The sequence below is a fragment of the Carcharhinus amblyrhynchos genome, chromosome 14 (genome assembly GCF_965287045.1).
Source record: "Carcharhinus amblyrhynchos chromosome 14, sCarAmb.v2.hapA, whole genome shotgun sequence".
NCBI classification, from domain to species: Eukaryota; Metazoa; Chordata; class Chondrichthyes; order Carcharhiniformes; family Carcharhinidae; genus Carcharhinus; species Carcharhinus amblyrhynchos.
The window spans coordinates 4413188-4425847 of NC_137337.1; the positions used below are offsets into that span (position 1 = coordinate 4413188).

At 42.4% G+C, this 12660-nt stretch overlaps 2 protein-coding genes across 4 annotated transcripts in view; one reads left to right on the forward strand and one right to left on the reverse strand.

Annotated features, from left to right (window-relative positions):
* The window catches only part of LOC145352328 (cytosolic carboxypeptidase 2-like), a gene marked incomplete at its 5' end in the record, with an annotated part of 46694 nt that extends 35284 nt beyond the window's left edge, over positions 1–11410 (reverse strand). Inside the window, 4 exons of the mRNA XM_080202085.1 lie at positions 1027–1153; positions 4332–4494; positions 6377–7159; positions 11256–11410. Coding sequence (XP_080058211.1) covers positions 1027–1153; positions 4332–4494; positions 6377–7159; positions 11256–11410 — 1228 coding nt within the window. The remainder of the gene's footprint in view (positions 1–1026; positions 1154–4331; positions 4495–6376; positions 7160–11255) is intronic.
* Positions 1–12660, forward strand: part of LOC145352393 (HHIP-like protein 1) — a 229839-nt gene that overhangs the window by 79547 nt on the left and 137632 nt on the right. The window contains exon 9 of one of the 3 annotated variants that reach the window (XM_080202185.1): positions 12474–12591. The exons of the other annotated variants lie outside the window; for them this stretch is intronic. Coding sequence (XP_080058311.1) covers positions 12474–12493 — 20 coding nt within the window. The 3' untranslated portion in view covers positions 12494–12591. Of the gene's footprint in view, positions 1–12473; positions 12592–12660 lie in introns of those variants that run through there. 3 annotated transcript variants of the gene reach the window in all.

A 12660-nucleotide genomic window follows, 5' to 3' on the forward strand; every position in this document is an offset into this window, starting at 1 on the left:
AAATTGTCACTTGACCCAGATTAACATCACAAACAGTGATTGGACAGAATAACATGATATGTATAAGTTTTTTAACAGCTCATCTTAGTGGGTTTAACATGTTTAACCTGGCAGGTGTGGTTAAAATTGAACCCCATCATGTAGATCATATTGCTAAAAGTAGGCTTACATTGCATGGAATTACATAAGAAGCATAAGTAGAAACAGGAGTAGACTATACTATCACTCATATTATCGATGTGCTGGCATTCAATAGGATCATGGCTGTTCTTTCACTTGAACATCACTTACCCTGTATTGGTTAATTATTGAATATTCCCAATGACTGGACATACACAGATATTTACATTGGAGAATTTCAAAGATTCATAACCCTCAGAGTGAAAACATTTCTCCTCATCTTGATCCTAAATGGCTGACCCCTTATGCAGACTGTGCCCTATGTTCTAAACTCTCTAACCAGGGAAAACAATCTCCCTACATCTACCCTGTAAAGCCCCTCACAATCCTATATGTTTCAGTGAGATCATCTCCCATATTCTTCTAAGCTCCAGAGAGTGCAGTCCCATTCTTCTTAATCACCACTCGGAGGATAACCCTCAATAGGTCTGACAGCATCTGCGTGGAGAGAATAGAGCCAACTTTTTGAGTTTAGATGACTCTTCATCAGAGCTGTTTTCTGTTCTCTCCCCACAGATGCTGTCAGACCTGCTGAGATTTTCTAGCATTTTCTGTTTTTGTTTTAGATTCCAGCATCTGCAGTATTTTGCTTTCATATTATAATATTCAGGGCCATGAGCCAAGTGCTGGCAGGTAGGATTAGGTCGGAGTTCAGGTGTCTCTAATGTGTCAGTACAGATTTGATGGGCTGAAGAGCCTCTCCTGTGCTGTATGATTCTATATGTATGTGTATTCCGCTCTTTCCTTAGGTCCTTTTTACTTGCTTTTTTATCCCCCTGACCCTCAGACTTACAAACCAATTTCTAACTCCATAAGTTGATTGAGGCAGAGTCATACTGCTCTTACCCAATGTGGAACCACAGAAAGTCGCCTCCAGGGTGTAACTGTTCGTGATGCCCATCCTCCAAACCACCACACGGCCCGTTCCTTCTTTAACCCGCTTAACATGGAATTTACAACTTTTGAAGGAGAACTGGAATGAACAGCAGTCAGCAGGTAAGAGCACAATCATGTTCACTTGTCGCTTTTGGACATTTGAGTGTTCAAAGTTAACACCTTTTAGTATATTCCCAAATGTGCTATCTTAATGTAATCACTACTCATTTTCACATAAACAGCTAGCAGTAACTGAGCATAGGCGGCAATAAAGCAGAGTGTATTAAGCTTGAGACACTGATAGATTTCAATAGGTAAATATATCCAGAGATTTGGAGCTGTGATACAGATCAACATGCTTTAACTGAGCGACAGAACCAACTTGAGAGGCTAAATGGTTTATTCATATTCATAATCCGGGATAGGAGGATTTCATAAATTATAGGATCTTGCAGCACTTGAACAGACACATCCACCAGACTTTTACTGGGATGCCCGCCCCAATTCCAGGGGCAAGCAAGCTTGAAGAACGGCATTCTCCGTTGGTCTCGGGCAGAATCTTATGAGCCTCAGGCGAGCGAAGTGGTAAAATTCCAATAATCATGTCTATGCTCGCTCTTTAAAAGAACCAACTAATTAGCCCCACTCCCTGTTCTTATGTCTTGTCAATCACACCACTGAAACCTATTCAAGTCCTTTTTAAGTGGCTCTGCAGAAATTTCTAAAATCTAACTGAAAGGTAGGTTTATCCAGAGGTGGATTTACAGTTTGTGTGTCCCATGCTCACCATCATTTCTGTCAACCCCCCCGCACCCCCCCCTCCCCCCCACATCCCTCCTAACCCCACCCACCACCCTGGAAACATCTACCACAGGAAAAGTGGAAAATCCCAGCCTCGGTTTTCCTCAGATAGAGTTCCATTTACTTTCGCCATGTAGGGTGGCACCGTGGTTAGCACTGCTGCCTCACAACGCCAGGGACCTGTGTTCAATTCTGGCCTTGGATCACTGTCTGTGTGGAGCTTGCACGTTCTCCCTATGTCTGTGTGGGTTTCTGCCGGGTGCTCCCATTTCCTCCCACATTCCAAAGGTGTGCAGGATAGGTGCATTGACCATGCTAAATTGTCCCTTAGTATCAGGGGAATTAGCAGGGTAAATACATGGGGTTACAGGGATAGGGCCTGGGTGGGATTGCTGTCAGTGCAGGCTCGATGGGCTGAATGGCCTCATTCTGCACTGTAGGGATTCTATGATTCTATGATTTAACCTCCAGTCCTCAGCCAATGGCAACACTCAACCAATCCAGACTCCACAGGTACAGCTTTCACCTAAATGGTGCACACCTGCAGAACCTACTCACCATGGCTTTGATGGTGTGGATTTACCAAGATTACATTTCTCAGTAGTCCCATGGACATCCCTGTGCACTGTATGATCAATGTAGTAAATTACCCCTTCATATTAGACTGCTGCCAAATCCTCAATCTCACCTTCGCTTCTCAACTTATTCAAAACATTTCCCTCAAACCTCTTCTGCTGGCCAGAACTGGTCACCGGAGCCCCTTCTTGTCTATCCTAAACATCTCTTGGAAACCCTGGAAACACAACCAAAACAAACATGGCTGCTTTCCCCTTGGCTGACAGGTGAGGCTCCATCACAAAACAAATGAAATAACTGCTTATAAGTTTGCTTTTCAAAGGAGAAAACCACTGGAATGTCATCACCTCGTGCCAGGTCCACACACAGCTGATTGTTTCCATGTCATCGAGTCAGGAAGGGACTGGGAGCTGTATTCTCGGGACTGGGAGCTGTATTCTCGGGACTGGGAGCTGTATTCTCTGGGTTGGGAACTGAATTCTTGGATTGGGAGTTGTATTCTTGGGATTGGGAACTGAATTCTCAGATTGGGAATTGTATTCTCGGGATTGGGAGTTGTATTCTTGGGATTGGCTTGAGGCTGTGTCATTTGCTTGTTAAAAGCCTTGATTGGGAGGAGGAATCTTCTCACTCCAAATCTTCAGCCAAAGTTTTGCCAAATTTCTCTACTGACCAGCTGGTAAACTATTGTTAAAATTGTAAACTTGGATAACTGATGCCAAAAGGATTGAAATGGGTATTTATTCATGTACATATATACACATATATTATGTCAAACAGCAATGCATAACCTTATACATGTGAGCTATAATTTTATAAGTATAATTACAGATATAATGTGTATGTTGAGAGAGTTGGATTCCTTTCATGCAGCAAGCACAATGGAGATATACGCTCTGACCTAAATTGTGGATAGCTGGAAAATGTTCAAAGCTAAGATTAGCTAACTAATCTTCATACTGAAACAATACTTGTGTTATTGTGGGGTCCATGTAATTTTTATTACACAAGGGAGGAGAACGTCAAGAAGCAATAAGGTTAACAACCTCTGATTTATTTGGAATGGAGGTTGTGTTGCGGAGGTGATGTTGCATGGGTGCCACCCTCAATGTTCTGTTGGGGATATAAGAGGACAGACTAGTAAGAAATGGCAGTGACAATGAGCATTGTCGATGATACAACCTAAGTGAGGAGCATTAATTTAAAAATCCAATACTTTCACCTTGGAGCCATAGCGTTCAAATTTGGGCCCGCCATTCGAATTTGATTCAAATAGCTCAACTTCACACTTACAAGTTTCAAAGCTCCATTTCTAATGAAACTTTAACCAGAGTTCTCACCCAAAGTAAAGGCTATTTGAAGCAGTTCTTACTCTCCTGGCCTGGGTCTGCTCTGCAGCCGGCACTCAGTGCAAACCTGCTCGCCTGCTCAGCCACTCATGGCTTGTTTTCAGGGTGCTGTGCACCTGTAAGTCTGGGGAAGGTCCCCTCTGCAAGTGCAAACCTCAGCAGCTTAATCCGTCATCGTGTGGCCAACCACTGCTCCTCTCCCTCGCCTCTTGGGGTCTTGGGCATGCCTGCAACAACTATTACTTTTCCCTTTCTTTGACCTGATTTAGCTCTGCATTTGCTGCTGATAGGCTCATTTGCATTTGTTTGAGCCTAACAGCAAATGCAGAGTAATTAGCTTCTATTTGGATGCCCAGTGCAGCAAGCCCAGTGTGGGTCAGCCCATTGTTTGGGGCCCTTTGTCCAGGCACAGTGTGTTTCATGGTAAATCTGCCTCTGAACCTACCCAGGTGTAAGTGGTCAATAGATAGCAAACATTCAAAATAGTCACAAAAGATGATTTAATAGAGTTGCAATATCTGTGTAAAACCCAGTGTTGTTAGATTATACCTTGTTACAGCAGTTCTTACTGAGCATGAAAGGGAAAATTCGCTGTTTGGCAAATGATGACACTGTACGTCTTCTACTCTGACAGCCGTACATGAAAATGTTCTGCTTCCTATTGTGTCCGTGGAGATCACAGTAAAGAAAAACTGTCCGCTCCTCCATCAACCTGAAAAGAAACTGGAAACGTAACAACAGAGCAAATACAGCAACCACCAGCATTAAAGAAGCTCTGTTTTGGGAAATATCAGCAGAGTGGGGCATGGCACAGGCAGGTCACAGTACAAAACTGACCCTCATGAGGTTTTAAAGGGCTATCTAATTCAAGAGAGGACACCTGAGAATAGATTTTCTATTTTCTGAAAATGCTGGAAAACCTCAGCAGGTCTGACAGCATCTGAAGAGAGAGAATAGAGCTAACATTTCGAGTCTGGATGATACTTCAAGGGTCAGACCTGCTGAGATTTCCAACATTTTCTGTTTCTGTTTCAGATTCCAGCATCTGCATTATTTTATCTGGGTATAAACCTGGATCAGACCCATCTGATAAGAACAAATTGATTATAATTTCAGATCATGTTCAACATGAGGGATTGTTTCACATCTGGTGAAAAGTTCAAAATAAGTTACGTGTGTGGAATATGTGAAATATCACATCTCACTGACAGACAATGCTGTTCTGAGACTGCAGCATTGTAGATGGAGCTTTACTCCATATCTAACCATGTGCTGTAACTGTCCTGGGAGCGTTTGATGGAGACAGTGTAGAGAGAGCTTTACTCTGTATCTAACCCCATGCTGTACCTGTCCTGGGAGTATTTGATGGGGGCAGTGTAGAGGGAGCTTTACTCTGTATCTAACCCCGTGCTGTACCTGTCCTGGGAGTGTCTGATAAGCACAGTAAGAAGTCTCACAACACCAGGTTAAAAGCCAACAGATTTATTTGGTAGCAAAAGCCACTAGCTTTCAGAGCGCTGGTCCTTCATCAGGTAAGTGGGAGTTCTGTTCACAAACAGGGCATATAAAGGCATAAACTCAATTTACAAAATAATGGTTGGAATGCGAGTCTTTACAGGTAATCAAGTTTTAAAGGTACAGACAATACGAGTGGAGAGAGCATTAAGCGCAGGTTAAAGAGATGTGTATTGTCTCCAAACAGGACAGTTACTAAGCAAAATCTCATTGTTGTGCGACTTCTTACTCTGTTTACCCCAGTCCAATGCCAGCATCTCCACATCAGTGTCTGATAAGGACAGTGTAGAGGGAGCTTTACTCTGTATCTAACCCTGTTCTCTACCTGTCCTAGGAGTGTTTGATGGGGAGAATGTAGAGGTAGCTTTACTCTGAATCTAACTATATGCTGTACCTGTCCTAGGAGTGTTTGACGCGGACAGTGTAGAGGGAGCTTTACTCTGAATCTAACTCCATGCTGTACCTGTCCTGGGAATGTTTGATGGGGGGACAGTGTAGATGGGGCTTTCCTCTGTATCTAACTTCGTGCTGTACCTGTCCTGGGAGTGTTTGATGGGGACGGTGTAGAGGCAGCTTTCCTCTGTATCTAACCCCGTGCTGTCCCTGTCCTGGGAGTGTTTGATGGGGCAGAAAGCTCACCAGCTCAGCCTGGAGGAAAGCACACTCAAAATGGTGAATTTTTGCTGGAATTGGTTGCTTTGTTTTTCAAAAGGAGTGATGTATTTTTTTTTCAGTACCTCCTGCAGCACTGCTACTGGTTCTGAGAAGTCTTGGGTTGTACTATCTCACTGTTTACTGCTTATATATTTCTGATCTTGTCCCTTGCTGTGCCGGACACACTCACACTTGAATGATATCAATCATACTCCTTCCCAAACGTACCATCCTCAATTGAGTACAGCCAGTACATCCTGGACCAGTGAGTGACCTTCAGATCCTCCTGGTCTGAAGACTCAATTCTATACTGGATGTGTTTATCTTCATTAGCTAAGATATGACCACGGCTGGATATTGAATAGAGACTGTAGAACTAACCTTTATCTTCTAAGAAACACACTACCTGCATCATTCCCTCTCACCGTTTGATCAGTTTCCGGGTGTACCACACAGGGGGATATGTCTCCTTCAAAAAGGACCGATATTTCCTGTTTAAATCCTGGCCAGAGAGTGAGCACCGATAATTACCGACTATGACCCCGTCAGGGTTCAACATTGGCACGATTTTGAAGAGGAATGTATCCCGCAGCAGCTTGGCATCCATTGAGTTGCCAAGAAGGCAGTCGAGGAAGCCTTTCATCATCCAAGAGCTGTTGGTCTCACCTGGGTGGACGCGAGCGGTCAGAATCACCGCCTTCTTTTCAGCTGCCACCATGGAACTCTCAGAGGGATTGGTCACAGTCAGGACATAAACCATGTTCCCAGCCAGCGACCGGCACAGCACTCGGACTTTACAGAACTTAGACTTGGTTGGATCATTGGCCACGCTCACTATATAGTCCTGGAGGTCAGAGTAGGTGTAAGGATAGCAGTGGGCGAAGTAGCAAGTGTCCTCATCATGGGGGAACTCGAATGTCCAGGTAAGCGAGTAATACTGGTGATTGTCACTGCTATAGTTGTTCCTATAGTACTTGATCTGGCTACCCACCCTGCGCCATCCCACCTGGTACAGCTCAGCATCCTTTGTGGAGTACATCAGTGGCTTCATTCCCATGTTGTATAAGCTAGTGGGCTTCATCAGGTTGATGATGGTGAAGCGGTATTCAACTGCCTGCTGCATGTTCTGTACCTGAAAGTAATACCACTGGGTGTGTTTTGATGTGTACAGATCTGTGCGTAAGATCAAGTTGTATTCATAATCCCCTCTGTAATGGTTGAAGGAAGATAACAACAGATTAAGAGGCAGGGAAGTATTAAGTGCACAGTGTCCTGAGAACTTAAGCTGTGCAAATATTAGCGTAATAACACACTATATGAGTTTTAAAAAGTTATTTATTTTACAGAGAGTTAATCTATAGTTTAATAGTTTGCTTGGAGTAATTTCAAGCAAGTTACCAGTCCAACAAAACCAGATCACTATAATTCTAAAATCACCAGCAAGATTTGTCCAAAATGAATGATCGCTAAATGCAGAGAGAAGCTCCTGCACTGTGCAATTATACACTCCCATAGCACGTAGCACTGCATAGCACAGATTAAACACCGAGTAATGTAGCCTCTACACTGTTCCAAGGCAGGCGCATCAGAACGTGTATTTACATGTCACCTTTAAAATAGCAAATACAACATCTCAAGGCGTTTGATAGGAGTAATTATCAAATTTGACTACAAGCAGTGTGAGGACATATTAAGACCAATGACCAAAGTTTAACTAAAAAGGTAACTTTTAGGATGAGTCTTAGAGGATGAAAGAGAGATAGAGAGGCAGAGTTAAGGATGGGAATTCCAAGGATTAGGACTTGGACAATTGAAGCAGCCATTCGTGATGGACTGTGAAGAAAATGTTTTTTCATATTTCTGGGTCTGTTTGGGAAGTAGGTTTGTGTCTGTATTTGTTTGTGACTAATTTAATTAAACTGAAGACAGAAGGTGGAATTTTATAGCATCGCTCATCCGAAACCGTAAAATCCCAAGTGGGGTCAATGGACCTTCCCATTGTCCGGTCGTCACGCCCCGCTCTGATTCCCATGGCGGTGGTGGGGGCAGTAAAATCCCAGTCAGGTTGTCTACAGGGTTACAAACATCAAAGGAGCTAAATGTAAATGTAATACTTAAAATGAATATAGCTTTGCTGGATATTCTACAGGTAAACACAGCATGGGGTAAAATTGGCATGAGATGGAAAATATGGGTTTAGATTTCAGCTGCTAATTTTCAAAGGGAATTAAAAGATTTTATAACTTAGGAAAGATCATAAGTAATCTTGGAAAAGTTTATTAAGTCTTTTTTGACCATAGAGAACATGAATGATTTTTATACTTTGAAGACAGTTCATTTCAGGGCGATGTTGTGCACAATAGTTCTAAAGATAAAAGAGATAAAACATATTTGAGAAAAGCTTGTTTTGAACAGTTTGGTTATGTCAGAGCCTGGAATGTGCTTTGTGCTGAGTAAGAGCTATGAAAAGGAGCAAAATGAAGCCATCTTTAGCCATCCAGAAAAGTGTCTGTTGTTGTCAGACAGGAAAGTTTAATTCAAAAGCTTTTGGAATTCTCCACAGCAGAGTGAGAGAGAGTGAGAAGTGCTGTGACATACCTTCCCTAAAGCAATAGTGGGTGCCTTATGGTAATATTACTGGAATGTTTATGTATTAAATATCTGTAGGGATTGTTGCTAAAAGAGATGTTAATTTGTGACTCTAACCGAGTGAAATCTTTCTGGAGGAAACGTTCTGATGACTAATTTTAACTGTGTAAGTATAATCTTGCGTGTTTAAGTTTTCTTTTCTATTGTTAATGACTATTTAAATTTACCATTTGAAATACACCTATCTTCTCATAGGAAAATGCAAATTGAAAATCATTGTGAGAGCTTGGCAAGTTTTCATTTGGGATTTGATTAGCACACCACTTACCACCTGCCAGATCATAGAACTAATTACAATTAGGTTGTGCAAGAGGTTTGAGTTGAAGCAACACTGATATCTTAGAGGGTTGTAGAATTGGAAGTGATTGTAAAGGGGGTGCAATGATGGGATTAGAAAAAAGTGAAAATTTTAGAATTAAGACTTTGCTTAACTAGAAGCAAATATAGGTCAGCAGGCACATTGATAATGGATGAACCTTTTATCAAAGGTTATGGGGAAAAAACAGGATTAGGCTATTGAATTAGATGATCAACCATGATCTTAATGAATGGTGGAGCAGGCTCGAAGGGCCAAATGGCCTCCTCCTGCTCCCATTTTCCATGTTTCTATCTTCTATGAATAGGATTTTTTGTGAGTTAGATTAAGGGAGTGACAGATTATTGGTGTAGACGGGATGCAGATTTGAGATTCCTATCAGATCAGCCATGATCTTATTAAATGGCAGAGCAGGCTCAAGAAGCTGAATGGCCTACTACTGCTCCTTGTTCATATGTTCATATGGATTTTGAATGACCTCAACTTAAAAGAGGATAGGACATGGAGAGGGGGCGGGAGTGCAAGTGCTGATCAGTGGGGTGGTTTTGAACTGTTCCATTTTCGAAAGTACAGTAAGAAGCCTCACAACACCAGGTTAGAGTCCAACCAGTTTATTTGATAGTAATCCCACAAGCTTTCGGAAACAGTGTTCCTTCGTCAGGTGTGTGGAAGGTTCTGATCAGAGAAAGGCATATAAAGACACACACAGAATACTGATTAGAATGCAAGTCTTTGCAGCTAACCTGCTGTAAACTGTGTGTGTCTTTATATGCCTTTCTCTGATCAGAACCTTCCACACACCTGACGAAGGAACACTGTTTCCGAAAGCTTGTGGGTTTACTATCAGATAAACTGGTTGGACTCTAACCTGGTGTTGTGAGACTTCTTACTGTGTTTATCCCAGTCCAACGCCAGCATCTTACATCATGACTACCATTTTAGAAAGCCAGGTAAAGGATGACATTGGAGTCAATCTTTATACTATTCTACATTTGTTTACACAGTTACACATTACAGAAATTGCACTTCCTAGCTCAAAGGCCACAGATGTAACCTGTGTCTATTGAAGCAAATCCTCGGTATGTGCCAAATACCTGCATGCAATTCACTTACAATTTATTATTTGATAGTACAGAACTTGAGTACTGCTGAAAAGGAAGACATCTCAAAGCTTTTCGTCTTGCACTCATCAAGACACTTCACAAGAATACCGACATAAGGAAACAACATAGGAACATAAGAAACGAGAGCAGGAGTAGCCCATTTGGCCTCTCGAGCCTGCTCCACCTATCATTATGATTATAGCTGATTATTCAGCTTAGTAACCTGATCCCATTTTCTGTAATTTATAATGCATGAGAAGAGAATGGCTGGCTAGTGGGCTCTGATTGTTAGAGGGATTGCCATGAAGAATGCACCAGTTGATGATGACCGACAGATAACTGCCAAGCATTATTTGAAACTTAAACCAGGCAGCTTGACTAGTACAAATTTCTTGTTTTCCTTATACTGGTATTCATGTGAAGTGTCCTGATGAATGCAAGACAAAAAACTTCAACGTCTCTTTTTTCAGCAATGTTTAATTTACAATTAACAATGCTGATTGAGGGATAATTATAGGCCTGCATATGAGTGAGAATCCTCTGTGCTGCTTCAAGTAGAGGCCACACTATATTTTACATCCAATTGAGTGAGTAGGAGTGGCACGGTGGTTAGCACTGCTGCCTCACAACTCCAGGGACCTGGGTTCAATTTCCAGCTTGGGTCACTGTGTGGAGTCTGCACATTATCTCCATGTCTGCATGGGCTTCCTCCAGGTGCTCCAGTTTCTTCCCACAGTCTGAAAGACATGCTGGTTAGGTGGATTGGCCATGCTAAATTCTCCCTCAGTGTACCCATACAGGCGCTGGACTGTTGCGACTAGGGGATTTTCACAGTAACTTCATTGCAGAGTTAATGTAAGCCTACTTGTGACAAATAAATAAACTTTACTTCAACTTTAGACAATGCGTTGCTTTAAGGTCTACTTCTAAAGTCAGCACTTCAGTCAGGAAGAGCATCCCTTATTTAGTGCACTGAAAGTAACAGCCTGGGGACTGGCCTTCTAATTCAGAGGCAAGAATAATACCAGCTGAACCATGGTTGACACACAAGTTGTCAAAGATAAATTCCCCTAACCTGCACCCCCAATGAGGAGTTGAATCTAAAGGGAGTTTTACAGATCACTGGTATGTGAGAGGGTTTCAACTGCACAAGATAACATATATTATAGACCTCAATACACTAAGGAAGAGGAGCTCAATATTTCCTCTCACACTCAATTAAAATATCTTACGCACACTTTGAAAACTTTCTGGAGATTCCCACTCTCAAATCGGGCCTCAAATATCAGTGTGTTGTCTTGTCTGTCAGGATTAATGGCTGCCTGCTTCAGAGGCTTGGGACTGCCGCTGACACGGGAGAAGGTGAAATATGGTTCCAAATAAGCTGCAAGGTAAATGCATCACATGTTTTACATTCAATTCTCTCAAATTTGACATGAAAGGATAAATTTGCAATTTTAAGCTCCTGGTGAGGTACGGTACCATGTGGAGGTACCATGGGAGACATGGACCAGTTGGGTTGAAGGGCCTGTTTCTGTGCCGTATTGCTTTATGATTCTTGGGGTGGAATTTTATGTCCTTGCTTGTCCCAAAACCATAAAATCCTGCGTGAGGTCAACAGATCTTCCCATGCTCCGCACCTTGCCCGCTCCAATTCCTGTGGTGGGCAAGCCGGTAAAATTCTGGCCCATGACTCTATTACAGGGTGGGAGCACATATCAAAAAATCTTCAGTTGGACTCCCTTTTGAAATTCAATAGCTGAAACCAATTTCTCGACTTATCTCACAGTGCAAATTTCAGATCCAACCTAACTTCACCATGACCTCTCATTATAAATGCACAAACCCAACACCTTTAATTTATTAGACCTCACAGACAACTTTTCTCTAGTAACCTTTCTCCTGTTCAATTAATCTTTGTCTCTCTTTCTCGCTCTCTCTCATGCACATACAATTTCCTTTAACTACACAGAAAGCATAATCACAAAAATATACATCTCTTATCACATATGTCTCCTCATTTCTCTGACTGTTCTTTTAGTCATTCCTGTACAATGTCCTTCTTCTTTCTCGGTGCCTAGCTCCTCCCAACGTGTAAAAGATATGAAAACTTTACTACTGAAAGATATTGCTCTCATTTTCAAACTATCCCCCTAGTCCTTTACTGATTGGAGAACCCTGAATGCATCGAGCCCTCTACTGATCAGTAGTACTGATCTTTAAAGGCTTAAAGGAATCACTGAAGGCTGCTGTAAAAACAGCCCATTTGAGGGCTACCCATGTCAAGTCCTACCTTGTTAGCCATCTCAGCTCTGCACGGGAGCCAGCCAATTTCCCACCTGCCACAAATGGTGCCGTCAGCAACTGTTTTTCTGACTACCAGTGTGGCTGCTGGGCCTCAGAATGATTCCAGCCTCATAAACATTTACAGTGTCTTTGTATTCATTTGGACAGATCAGACAGAGTCCCACTAGGTGCAGAACAACCAGTCACAGAAAACAGTGACAACACATTCACTGAAATTCTATGGCTCCACTCGCCATGGGAATCGGATTGGCCGAAGGACAGAAGATGGGAAGGTCCGTTTACCTTCGGCTGGATTTTCTGGTCTTGTGTCGAGCGCGTCTTGAAAAACCCGATT